The sequence below is a fragment of the Carassius carassius genome, chromosome 3 (assembly GCF_963082965.1).
Source record: "Carassius carassius chromosome 3, fCarCar2.1, whole genome shotgun sequence".
Taxonomy (NCBI): Eukaryota; Metazoa; Chordata; class Actinopteri; order Cypriniformes; family Cyprinidae; genus Carassius; species Carassius carassius.
This window is the reverse complement of record NC_081757.1, coordinates 2,024,310-2,038,620: the sequence shown is the minus strand read 5'-3', so window position 1 is coordinate 2,038,620 and position 14,311 is coordinate 2,024,310. Positions and strand designations below refer to the sequence as shown.

The 14,311-nt window shown below is 40.5% G+C and overlaps 1 protein-coding gene across 1 annotated transcript in view; it reads right to left on the bottom strand.

Annotated features, from left to right (window-relative positions):
* LOC132116105 (galactose-3-O-sulfotransferase 3-like) overlaps positions 1–14,311 on the bottom strand; it is a 39,463-nt gene that overhangs the window by 5,808 nt on the left and 19,344 nt on the right. Inside the window, exon 2 of the mRNA XM_059524696.1 lies at positions 612–709. Within this exon, the coding sequence (XP_059380679.1) occupies positions 612–694 (83 nt within the window). The 5' untranslated portion in view covers positions 695–709. The remainder of the gene's footprint in view (positions 1–611; positions 710–14,311) is intronic.

The following is a 14,311-nucleotide window of genomic DNA, read 5'->3' as shown; positions in this document are numbered from 1 at the left end:
ACATGAACTCTATGTGTTACACTATTACTTGTTGATTACACGATTACACATAGTGTAACATTAATGAAAGTGAAAAGTGAAGTGACATTCAGCCAAGTATGGTGACCCATACTGAGAATTTGTGCTCTGCATTTAACCCATCCGAAATGCACACACACAGAGCAGTGAACACACACACACTGTGAGCACACACCCGGAGCAGTGGGCAGCCATTTATGCTGCGGGGCCCGGGGAGCAGTTGGGGGTTCAATGCCTTGCTCAAGGGCACCTAAGTCGTGGTATTGAAGGTGGAGAGAGAACTGTACATGCACTCCCCCCACCCACAATTCCTGTCGGCCCGGGACTCGAACTCACAACCTTTCGATTGGGAGTCCGACTCTCTAACCATTAGGCCACGACTTCCCAACTTCCTAATTGACACTTATCCAAAGATGCATTTTGACCATGTAAGTGTCTTCATGCACACAATATACAGTAGATAATGTACATGAGCTACAGTTGCAATATGTAAAATTTGTAAAGTAAAAAACGTAAACTTAAAAAAACGTTTCAGTGCATCACTAGTAACAAGGTATGGATAAATGGAGGGATCGTTCTTCAAAGGCTCTTACAAGTTCAAGTGACCCCCATGGTGCAGAAGCAAGCTGACCGTACTGATTGCAATCAATACTAGGAATATCTTCTTCTGAGACATCTCCAGGTTCTTTCACTGCAAAAGAGAAGAAAGGGACTTTACAAAGGTGTACATTACTCATACATTTAACACATATCCAGAACACCAAATATAACCTTTGCAGCAACATAAACAACAAATTCATGAGCACAAAAATTTACTGATCATGCAAAATGAAAAGATTTCTTTCAAGCTGGATCTCAAACTGCAAAGTGCCTTTTTTAATGTTTTGGGTCATTCAAACACACGTTCAGAGACAAAGACAACAAGCAAACCTAATTAAGTATTAGCATTCGGACAGTGTTGCCTGTCTAATACTAACAAAGCCTTGGATATCTTCCATACGAGTCAGGGCCACCTCTTCCCTCGGCTTCTAATTACAGTTATCTCATCTCACTTTCCCTTTCTCTCTCACCGTATCGAATGGCACTTCTACACAACCTGCCTTTATTTCCCCTGATCAAGCCCTGATACTACTGTAGTTTAATTAGAATTAGTATTACAAAAAGGGTAAGCCATTTCACTCCCGATGCCATTCAAAAAGAGCCAAGACAATTAAATGACATGACTTCCATTTTAAGCACAAGCGCAAGATTAGCAATACAAACCACTGACAAATATCATGGAAAAACAGCTTCTGGTTTTATGATTTTATAGCAGTCTGGACTGTTTGCAGATTTTACAGCAAGGCAATTGACATTTAAATGCTTGCTACACAAATATCATAGTTTGGATGGTAAAGCAGTGTACACCGAGCAAAAAAGTGAACGCATTACGGTGACTGTTTTCTATAACCGAAGGCAAATTCAAGTTTAAAATGCAGATGCAAATGAATACTGCAGGTCAGAGTTCAACACAGACTGGCTGTCTGGGTTTCTTTTTCCAATGGTAATATAAACCATCACCTACAGCATGAGTGCATGGTCCCTTGGTACTGGACCAATCAGTGTCATGTATCAGCACATGAAAAAACTCATAGGAAAAGGCTCTAAAGACACATCAAGTAATTAATAGTGAGGTTTAAAGCATAATTAATATTCCTCATACTTTAAATTAGGGATTTGTACCAATCCTTTAAACCTGTTACATTTTGGTATTAGGGGAACAAATGATACTTCAAGCCATGCAGCTTAAGAAGATATTAGATATTCTATTAAAACTTCAAATTACTTAAGTGCCTTGAAGAAGCTCTTATTTTGGCTAGTGAGTCTCACAGTTAGATGCAGCTCATTCCCTGCTCTTTAATTAAACTGCACATTTCTATTGGGGGGGAAGTCGTGGCCTAGTGGTTAAAGAGTTTGACTCCTAACCCTAGGGTTGTGGGTTCGAATCTCGGGCTGGCAATACCACGACTTAGGTGCCCTTGTGCAAGGCATTGAACCCCCAACTGCTCCCTGGGCGCCGCAGCATAAATGGCTGCCCACTGCTGTGTGTGTGTGTGTGTGTGTGTGTGCGTACGCGAGCGTACGTGTGCTTTCAGTTGTGTAGTATGAACAAACATCTGCATATGTTCGGAACTCCACACAGCTCCCCTGCTACTCTCCATTGAAAATGAATGACTTCCAGTCTGTCGTTTGTCGAAGATAGTGGAAAGCTGGCTTGAAAAGCAGTGGAAATGCCAGTACAGCGAGTATCATTTAATCTCTGAGTGTAACCGGTGACGTGGACTGATTGTGCAGACCGATCAGTGTATTACAGTACCACGAGAGCTATAGGGAGCAGACTGCTCCGTACACCTTCGAATCGCTCTTACGGATATCAAACATTGATTGATCTGCTCTGCTTCTGGTCGAACACACCTAGTGCTGCAGGCTCATTGGCTCCCTGACGTTGATAAGACTAACCCTTCTGTATCAAAATTTGTTACTGAACGATGAGACGTTTCTCGATACTTTATGTTATTAAGGCAATTCGGTCGGTGCCTAAAAAGTATCGAACTTGATACCCAGCCCTACCTACCAGATCTTTCTGGATCATTATTTTATTTTATTTTTTTTGACGTGACATTCAGCCAAGTATGGTGACCCATATTCAGAATTCGTGCTCTGCATTTAACCCATCCAAAGTGCACACACACAGAGCAGTGAGCATGTGTTACGTGACCATTCATGCATACTGTAGCATCATGCTACATAAGACAATGCAGCAGCAAGAGTTCTTACTAGAACCAGGAAGTATGACCATATTAGCCCGGTCCTGTCAACACTGCACTGGCTCCCTATCAAGCATCGTATAGATTTTAAAATATTGCTTATTACTTATAAAGCCCTGAATGGTTTATCACCTCAGTATTTGAATGAGCTCCTTTTACATTATAATCCTCTACGTCCGCTACGTTCTCAAAACTCAGGCAATTTGATAATACCTAGAATATCAAAATCACATGCGGGCGGCAGATCCTTTTCCTATTTGGCGCCCAAACTCTGGAATAACCTACCTAACATTGTTCGGGAGGCAGACACACTCTTGCAGTTTAAATCTAGATTAAAGACCCATCTCTTTAACCTGGCTTACACATAACATACTAATGTGCTTTTATTATCCAAATCCGTTAAAGGATTTTTAGGCTGCATTAATTAGGTAAACCGGAACCGGAAACACTTCCCATAACAACCTATGTACTTGCTACATTATTAGAAGAATGGCATCTACGCTAATATTTGTCTGTTTCTCTCTTATTCCGAGGTCACCGTGGCCACCAGATCCAGTCTGTGTCCAGATCAGAGGGTCACTGCAGTCACCCGGATCCAGTACGTATCCAGACCAGATGCTGGATCAGCACCTAGAAAGGACCTCTATATCCCTGAAAGACAGCGGAGACCAGGACAACTAGAGCCCCAGATACAGATCCCCTGTAAAGACCTTGTCTCAGAGGAGCACCAGGACAAGACCACAGGAAACAGATGATTCTTCTGCACAATCTGACTTTGCTGCAGCCTGGAATTGAACTACTGGTTTCGTCTGGTCAGAGGAGAACTGGCCCCCCAACTGAGCCTGGTTTCTCCCAAGGTTTTTTTCTCCATTCTGTCACCGATGGAGTTTCGGTTCCTTGCCGCTGTCGCCTCTGGCTTGCTTAGTTGGGGACACTTCATCTACAGCGATATCGTTGACTTGATTGCAAATAAATGCACAGACACTATTTAACTGAACAGAGATGACATAACTGAATTCAATGATGAACTGCCTTTAACTATCATTTTTGCATTATTGACACTGTTTTCCTAATGAATGTTGTTCAGTTGCTTTGACGCAATGTATTTTGTTTAAAGTGCTATATAAATAAAGGTGACTTTGACTTTGACTTTGACAATAAATAAAATGTATATTCCGTTTTTACGCAAAACTTAATTTAAACTACCATTGAGTGTTTGTAATAACTTCCGATTGCCGTCTAATGTGTGTTATAATGTTCTGAAATTAAATATGTTATTACCAGAGCAGCGATCATGGAAAAGAGAACATGGGCAGACAGCACTGGAAGCTGCTAATGGTCATTTGTAAATCAGTGGAAAATGAATAGAAATGATTGTTCTGTCTGATTTATGTATTTTAACACTAGAACCGCCAGAGGTCGCTGTATACCTAAAACTGCCAGCGGGTAAATTTTACCCATGTACATTACAACTGTATTTATATGGCTAAAGAACATATTATTTCACTGTTATGCCACTGTCTACACAAAGAAGTGTCATGAAATGATTATGTCTAGTCATTACAGTGGTACATTATAATTTAATGTTATTAATCAATATATTAAGATAGCCCTTGCTATTTAAATTACTAAGATAGCCTATAGACAATAATGAGCAATAATAATTCACCACACTGCACAGGATGATGCGATGACAAATTCAAGCGCACAGCTAAATATTTATTCATGTGTTTAGTTATATCATTTATAGATTGACACATATAGCGCCAAATATTGGCATCGGCCAATCGTTTTTTCTGCTTGGCCGATGTGTTCAAGGTGGGACATATATTTTGACGGTGCTGAGAATGGCAGCGCCTGAGTGCACACAGCTCACATTCTCCCCCTTGTTCGCTATCATAGTTAACTGTTATGTCTAAACAGCCATTAACACTACAAGCGACATGCAACAGCAAAGTGACACAATCCTGTGTCAATGGAGAGCTGCTGATTTCCGGCGACACGAGTGACAGCAGGCATCGGCAACCTGATGGGGCATATCCACCACGCGACAAAGTTAAGAATCCTTCAACTTGATGCAAATAAAGAGCAACTTTCAGGAGCAAAAGTCAATAGGAAAGACGACGGTAGAGCTCATGTGATCGTTCTGGTCTGAGATACAGATAAACATACGCAATGGAAGAAAGTAGGTTCTGTTTCTCATTGATTTTTTTTTTGTATGTACGGATTTAATTTAGATTTAGATTATATTTAGTCTTTTGCCTCCAAAATGTTTGTACTTTGAGGCAAGAAACCTGATTCGCTGTCAAGGCAAACAGTACTGAGAATGCCCACTAGCAACCTCATCGCCAGCCCCTGGCAACATGCAGCGACAAAAGTCGTCAGCATTAAGCAAATGCGCATTTATATTATTTAAACAAATCTTTGAATGGCTAATGAACAGTGAATTTTACAAACCTCACAAACTTCAATCCAGCTGTGAGATCTTGTGAATTGTGCGTTTTTATCCAGCATGATCGCTTGTTCTCTGCATGCAAATTAATTCTCTGCATATTCATGTCATTTTCTGTGTAAAATAATTTTTACCCTAGCTTTATTTGAAAAATATGATTCCCAGTGCACACAAACTTCCCAGAATACTGAGTGCCCTCTTGGTTACAGTGTTTACTTCCTTTTTAATTCTATTTATATTAAATATTTATTTATTTGCGAAAAACACTATCATCTTAAGTATGTTTATTGTACACATTTATTTTTTAATCCATTGTCAAATGATTTCAAAATTCTTAAATATTAATAATAATAAAAAATTATCAGCTTTATATTGTCTATCAGCCCCGATTTCCAAAATATCGGCTGTCAAAAAACCAACATCGGTCGACCACTATTTAAAGGGATAGTTCACCCAAATAGCAAAATTATGTCATTAATAACTCACCCTCATGTCGTTCCAAACCCGTAAGACCTCTGTTTATCTTCGGAACACATTTAGTCCGAGAGCTCTCAGTCCCTCCATTGAAACTGTGTGTATGGTATACTGTCCATGTCCAGAAAGGGAAGAAAAACATCATCAAAGTAGTCCATGTGACATAAGAGGGTCAGTTAGAATTTGTTGAAGCATCAAAAATACATTTTGGTCCAAAAATAGCAAAAACTACGACTTTATTCTGCATTGTCTTCTCTTAAAAATAAGATAAATGAAAATCGACATGAGCCAAAAAAGCTATGGGGTGTGCTAAAGAATTTAGGTTATTCAAATGCTTCTAAGGAAAGCTGTCTTCTCTCTGTCTGTTGTGAGAGAGAGTTCAAAACAAAGCAGTTTGTGATATCCGGTTCCCGAACGAATCATTCGATGTAACCGGATCTTCTTGAACCAGTTCACCAAATCGAACTGAATCGTTTTAAATGGTTCACGTCTCCAATACGCATTAATCCACAAAATGACTTAAGCTGTTAACTTTTTTAATGTGGCTGACACTCCCTTCGAGTTCAAACAAACCAATATCCCGGAGTAATTCATTTACTCAAACAGTACACTGACTGAACTGCTGTGAAGAGAGAACTAATTTCAGAGAGCCACATTAGATAATTTAACAGCTTAAGTCATTTGTGGATTAATGCGTATTGGAGACGTGAACCGTTTAAAACGATTCAGTTCGATTTGGTGAACTGGTTCAAGAAGATCCGGTTATATCGAATGATTCGTTGGTGAACCGGATATGACAAACTGCTTTGTTTTGAACTCTCTCACAACAGACACAAGAGAAGACAATGCAGAATAAAGTCGTAGTTTTCGCTATTTTTGGACCAAAATGTATTTTCGATGCTTCAAAATATTCTAACTGACCCTCTGATGTCACATGGACTACTTTGATGATGTTTTTCTTACCTTTCTGGACATGGTCAGTAGACCGTACACACAGTGTCAATGGAGGGACAGAGAGCTCTCGGACTAAATCTAAAATATCTTAAACTGTGTTCAGAAAATGAATGGAGGTCTTACGGGTTTGGAACAACATGAGGGTAAGTTATTAATGACATAATTTTGCTATTTGGGTGAACTATCCCTTTAAGAGTGAAGTAAATTCCTGCATTCATCTTCCAACATCTAGTGTAAATTCTTCAATAGAGTGGAAACTGTACTAGAAGCAAAGAAAAGACGATTTTATCCATGAAATATATATTAAAAACATCATCTTCCTTGAAAGTAACAGCTAATCCCTTTAGTGGTACATTAAGACCGGTAATACTGCAACAGATTCTCCATCATTCCCTGTCATTCAAGCCACACAAAGCCAGAATCGAGGTGAAGGCAAGGAGATTATAATCCGATCTGTGCTGTTTTTTTGGAATCAAAATATGGCTTTTGGGGGAAAACACCGAGAGTCAAACTGTGATCCTATGGTGCTGAGTGGTGCTATTGTGGAATTGTAGAAAGACGCTCTCTGGAGAAGGCATTGAGTTACTGTGATATAGCCAAGCTTGTGTGACCAATCCAGCAGTGACGTGAGTTACGTCCAGCCAGGCAGGCATCGTTATAGATGTCTGGGACAGATGGTGGTCAAGAGGACACAGCTGGTCAGATATAAACTCTAAAAACAAGTGTTTTGAAGTTATGATGACTTCTAAATTAAATAATGTTCAAAAAACAAACTATGCTGGGTTAGAGGAACTTAATTTGTAGCATAAACAGTTCATTACTCAAAAAAGTAACATATTTCAGTGTAATTGAGAGGTGGCTCTGGAACCAATTAATTTGAGAAATTCCAGTTTAAATATACAGCTACCGTAGCACATACTAAATGCAACTTAATATTAATTTAATTAATAAAGATAGTACTTGTCACTAGCATTTGCTGCCATTGTTGGTTGGAGTTGAAATGCCGTCCATGGTGAATAACAAGTTAAATGCTGAAACATAGCAATTTAAAAGTCTATTTAAGTTTTTATAAAGTTATTTTGTATAAAAACTCTTGCACATTCATTGCTTATGTGATCAAAAGTAGTGTATACTATTATTTAGCCACCTACAACTTAACCATGAGTGCTACCAACCACGAAAACGTCAAATTAAACTCAAACATAAAAGCTACACTAATAGGGCTTTCCCTTTACTAAAAAAAGCACATCAAATAATACTTATTTTCAATATTTATTCTCCTTATCCAGTCCGTTGCAAATCACACAGGCCAACTTTCAGTTCTATTTCACCATTTGAATTGAATTGAATTGAAATTTATTTGACAAGTTTATAAAATTGTACAAAATACAAGTATTCCATACACTTTAGAAAAAACTGTCGAGGATAAAAACACAATAAAGCCATTGGCTTGTTTCCATTGCGGCCCTCGATGTTAAGTATAAAGGTTATGTGTACGTGCAGAATAGACAGACCATACAGTATCTCCTAATCATAATTTATCACATCAATAAAAATCTACTTTTAAACTATATAGCAGAGATAATTCACCAAACATACAAATCACAACTGACACTAAACATCCCACTAAATGACACAATTTACAATAAAATCACCACAAAACACACTAACTACCCTCACCAAACAGCCATCTTTTTACCATTCTTTTAAAACTCAAAAAATCTTTTACTCCCTTTATTGAAACTGGTAATTTATTCCATGCTATAGCACTAGTATATAAAAAGGAATTTTTCCCTACCAAACTCTTAAATTTACATGGACAAATATTAAAATCCCTACCCCTAGTTTTATATGAATGCTGCTGACTCACCATATAAAAATAATTTTCTAAATACCTTGGAACCACATTATTGACAATCCTATGTGTCAGACCCATTTTTAAAAATATCACCCTTTTTTCCACCGTCAATATCCCCAACTCCTTAAAACTTTCACTATGTAAATTGCGCCCTAGAATGCACCTTTAAAATTATCCGAACTAATCTATTTTGAGCCTTTTGCAATTTATTCTTCAAAACTTGGGAACAACCATTATACCAAAAGGAGGAAGCATAATCAAAATGAGGTTGAATCAAGGCACCTGCTAATCATTTTAAAGAGTGAATGTCTAATAGACCGGCTTGCCTCGCTAAAAACTTAATTTTACCACATATTTTTATAAATGCCTTTCTAGCCATCAAATCACCCGTTAATTTATTATCTATTAAACAGCCCAAATAGTTTACCACAGATTTAACCTCTATTGCCTTACCATTTAACTTAATTACGAAGGTATCATCCTTATTTAATTTCATTTTAGATGCAAACAGAATGGCCTCAGTCTTTCCTGCATGTAGGGATAGTTTTTTATCTAAAAACCATTTAGACATCGCCTCTAGCTGAAAAGTCATCTTTTCTTCAATGACCCCCTTATCCTGATGAGATATTAAAACCGCTGCATCATCTGCGTACAGAACAAGTTCCTCTGAGCATGCTGCTTTAAGATCATTTATGTATAAAAGAAAAAATAAGGAACCTAAAATACTCCCTTGAGGAACTCCAGAGTTAATAAATAAAGGACTAGACAAAATACCTTTAATGTCTACCCTCTGGCATCTATCATCAAGGTAGGACTGAACCCACCTAAGAGAATTCTCATCAAAACCAACTGCCTTTAACTTGTACAGTAAAATTGTGTGGTCTACAGTATCGAATGCTTTCTGTAGGTCCAACATAACCATTCCACAGAATTTACCATTGTCAACCGCTTTCCTTATTTTATCAGTCATATATAATATACAAGTCTCAGTTGAATGTAACTGTCTAAAACCAGACTGTAAATCATATAAAATATTGTTTTTACTAATATATTTTCCAATTTGGTCATAGACAACTCTTTCCAATATCTTAGACATTGCACCCAAAACAGAGACAGGCCTGTAATTAGCCATATTTAACTTACAACCTTTCTTATATAGTGGTATAACTCTAGCACTCTTAAACTCCTTTGGTATTACTCCTTGTTCAACTGATAAATTTAAGATATATGATACATATGGAGCAATTACTCTAGCGGAGTCCCTAAAAGATTTTGCAGGAATATTATCAATCCCAGAAGCTTTATTTGTTTTTATTTCATTTAAACATTTAAAAACCTCACTTTCAGTTACTGGTATCAACTTAAAAGAATCTTGAATAATTCCACGCTTCCCATAAAAAGATTTCACTTGTGTCTTGTTATAAACATCAGGCCTCTCTGGAAGTTGGTTATATAATTTTTTAGCTAATGATATGAAATAATGATTAAAAGTTTCAGCAACCTCCTTTGGATTAGAAATGAATACCTCCTCCACCTTTAGGTTGATATTTAGAGACTTTTCCTTAGAAGCATTTGAATAACCTAAATTCTTTAGCACACCCCATAGCTTTTTTGGCTCATGTCGATTTTCATTTATCTTATTTTTAAAATAATTTCTTTTTGCTTCTCTTATCAAACCCCTAACTTCATTTCTTCTTAATTTATAAATCTCAAAACTCCTAACTTCCAAATCATTTTTAAACTTTTTAAAACTATCATTCCTTAATTTAATCCTCTGTAATATATCATCATTAATCCAAGGTTCTGATCGCTGTTTAATTCTTACATTTTTATACGGAGCTACCCTGTCTAGTACCTTACTAAATACTTTACCTTAAAACCCACCCAAGCTTTATCAACATCTTTACAATTCAATACACAAGACCAATCAACTTTTCCCAGTAAGTCACAAAATAACTCTGGACAATAATATTTCATAGATCTCACGGATATTGTATTATGACCATAAAATTTCGTCTTCTTCACTTTTCTATATATATATATTAAACAATGATCACTTATACAACAATCCATGACACCACTACAGCCTATTTTTTTGTGTCAGATACTAATATCACATCAATAACAGACTGAGTTTTTGGCGTAATTCTAGTTGGCACCGTAATAATTTGTTTCAAAGCAAAACAAATCACAAATTTTTTTAAAAGACTTATACATTACAGAGTCACTTTTTAACATATCTGTATTTAAATCCCCACAAATTATAACTTCGGAATCATGGTGTTTCACACAATCATTTAAGACCCCCTCCAACAATTCATAAAAATCCCTCTGATCCGGAGGACGATAAAGAGACCCAACTAAAATGGGCTTACACTTCGGTAATAAAATGTCCACCCACACGGCCTCAATAGAAGCACTGACCAAATCATTTCTATCATTAAACATCAAATCCGATCTGACAAATACACAAACACCACCACCTTTACGATTTCTATCTCTTCTTATCAAATTGTAATTTGCTATTTCAATTTCAGAATCCAGAATCGAACCGTCCAACCAAGTTTCACTACACCCTAGTACCGACAAATTAAACTGCGAACATAACAGTCTTATCTCAGAGATCTTTGGAAGTATGCTCCTAACATTTAAATGAGCAATAATTAGACCATTTGTGGTCTTCCTTAAGTCAATACCACAAGCAACATCCTCCCGAAATGAGCTAACTGGCTCATCCCGATGCTTGTGCTGCTTTAACAAAACCTGTTCACGCAGCTGGTGGTCCTCGTGCTCCGGGCCAACCAACCTGGAGCAGGTCTCAGTTCCATCAACCTGATGAATCATCTCCTGCCGTGACACATCTCTAGAATCCTCATGCAGAGAAGTAAAATTCTCCCAATGTTCAGCAATATAATTCCAACCCGCTGTAGCACCAGATAGTCGATCCTCCTGGCCGGACGCACTCAGCACATCCAAATAAGACTTCGAGTCGGCAAGGCTTCGCTGTTGATTATCTCTCGAGATGGGACCGGGACATTGATGTATATCACCGGACAGAAGTAAACACAGGAATATAATAGTCCCCTTATATCTCCGATTTCTATTTGCTCCACTCTTCCTCATACACGGAACTGACCACGAGTGGCAAATGAATGTCTCATAAACAATGTTTGAGCCGAAACCGAAAAACTTTTTTACGTTTCCACTTTCTTGCATCCAACATTTAAAATGCCCTTCAGTAGATTCCTTCTCACGATAAAATAAGATTAAAAAAACACTGACAAGTAGGAGAACGTACTCGGTTACTAGCGTAACCTCGGTTCCCTGAGATGAGGGAACGAGTACTGCGTAAGCTAGCTTACGCTATGGGAAAAGGTCCCCTTTTCTCGAGAATATGAAGCCAAAAATTATCCTTAATTTTTAATTAATGTAAAAAGCAGTGCTGCAGCACAGCAGACCCAAGCGAAGCGGCTCGCGCGCTTATTGGCTGTGCTGCGGCAACTGCAGCAACCTATGGTGAGGCGGCGGAGAGGAACGAACCAATGGGGGCGCTTCGCGCCCATTGGACGTCAGAGCGCGCCAAAATAGGCGTGGCTGGAACTATATAAGCCACCGCTTCACCATAGGGATCAGGTTTTAAATCGACTGAAGCGATCACCCGGTCCGAGCACATAGCACGGCAGAGTACTCTCGTTCGAGAGTACTCTCGTACTGCGTAAGCTAGCTTACGCTATGGGAACACAATGTAAAACGCCGTGCGTGCTCGGGAACTTCGACCTTTCACAGCCCAAGGCGAGAGCCCGGGGCTTTATAGCAGGAGAAATCCCAGTCCAAACAGCCAACCTTAGTGAGCTTTATATAGGGAACGAAAAAAGGGGGACGTGATAAGGCTTAGCACGTCTATATAGAAAGTACCCTGGCCTGCAGGGCAGGGACTTGCAGATTATAGAATCTAATAAATGTGGACGGAGAGGCCCAGCCTGCCGCCGCACAGATATCATCCAGTGGTATCCCGCAGGACCACGCCCATGACGAGGCCATACCTCGGGTGGAATGGGCTCTGATGCCGAATGGGCAGTGAAGGCCTTTAGATTTGTAAGCCAGCGAGATAGTGTCTACTATCCATCGCGATAGGCTTTGCTTCGTGGTGGCGAGACCTCGGGTGCGCCCACCAAAGCATATGAAGAGCTGGTCCGACCTCCTGAATAAGGCGGAGCGCGCAATATAGGTTTTGAGAGCCCTGACGGGGCAGATGAAGCTCGCATTGCTTTCGTCGCTTTGCGAGGAAAGGGCTGACAGCGAGATGACATGCGCTCTGAACGGTGTTGAGAGCACCTTGGGGACATAGCCGTGTCTTGGTCTGAGAATGACTCTGGAGTCATTAGGCCCAAACTCGAGACAGTCAGCGCTTACAGATAGCGCATGTAAATCCCCCACTCGCTTGACTGAGGCCAGAGCCAGTAGAAAAGCGGTTTTGAACGAAAGAAGCTTCATATCGACAGACTGAAGCGGTTCAAAAGGGGGGCCCTTTAAGGCCTCTAGGACCGTAGACCAGGAAGGGATTGAAGGGGGTCGGGGAGGGTTCATCCGACGAGCTCCCTTAAGGAAACGAATGACCAGTTCGTTTTTTCCCAGTGATAGGCCGGCCACCGGAGCATGAGAAGCTGCAATGGCTGCCACATACACTTTGAGCATAGACGGGGATCTGCCCGCATCTAAACGCTCCTGTAGGAAGGAGAGTATCTCCATCACGTCACATAAGTGAGGGTCTAGGTTCCGTGTCCCGCACCAGGTGGAGAACACTGACCATTTCTGCGCATACAGGCGCCTGGTTGAGGACGCTCTGGCTTCCGTAATGGTCTTTAACACTCCCTCAGGGAGGTTCCCGGGTACCCGTTGAGGGGCCATACATGAAGGGCCCAAAGTTCGGGGTGGGGATGCCAGAGCGCGCCCTTCAGCTGCGTGAGGAGATCTTTCCGCAGCGGTATTGGCCATGGGGCTGTACTGGACAGCTGCATCAGCTCGGAGAACCAAGGTTGGGTCGTCCAGAGTGGGGCTACTAGCAGCATAGCACATCTGCTCTTCCTGACCCGATCGATGACCTGCGGTAGCATCGCGACCGGTGGGAAGGCATAAAGCGGGCGTCTGGGCCAATCGAGGGCCAGCGCGTCCCTGCTCTTTGAAAAATATATTGGGCAATGAGCGTTGTCTTCTGAGGCGAAGAGGTCGACCTCTGCCCTGCCGAAGATGCTCCACATCAACTGAACTGTTTGTGGGTGAAGAGACCACTCCCCAGGGGGAACATTCGCCTTGGAAAGCATGTCCGGGCCCCGGTTCAGGATGCCAGGTACATGCGCTGCCTTTAGCGAGCGCAGATTGTAATGTGCCCATGTCAGAAGACGTTCGGTCAGGGTGTGCAAGGTTTCTGACCTGACACCACCCTGGCGATTTATGTAGGCCACCACTGACATGCTGTCTGATCTGACCAGAACGTGGTGGCCCTTTAAAAATGGGAGGAAAGCTTTCAGGGATAGTTCGACCGCTATCATCTCCAGACAGTTTATGTGTAACAGTCGCTCCGGGCTCGACCAGAGGCCGGAGGCAGACCTGCCCTCGTACAGGGCGCCCCAACCGAGGTTGGATGCATCTGTCGAGACTACTTTCCATTTCGAGACAGCGCCCGTGCTTACGCCTAACTGATACCAGTTGGCTATTTTCCAAGGGGCCAGAGCTGTGATGCAGCCGTGG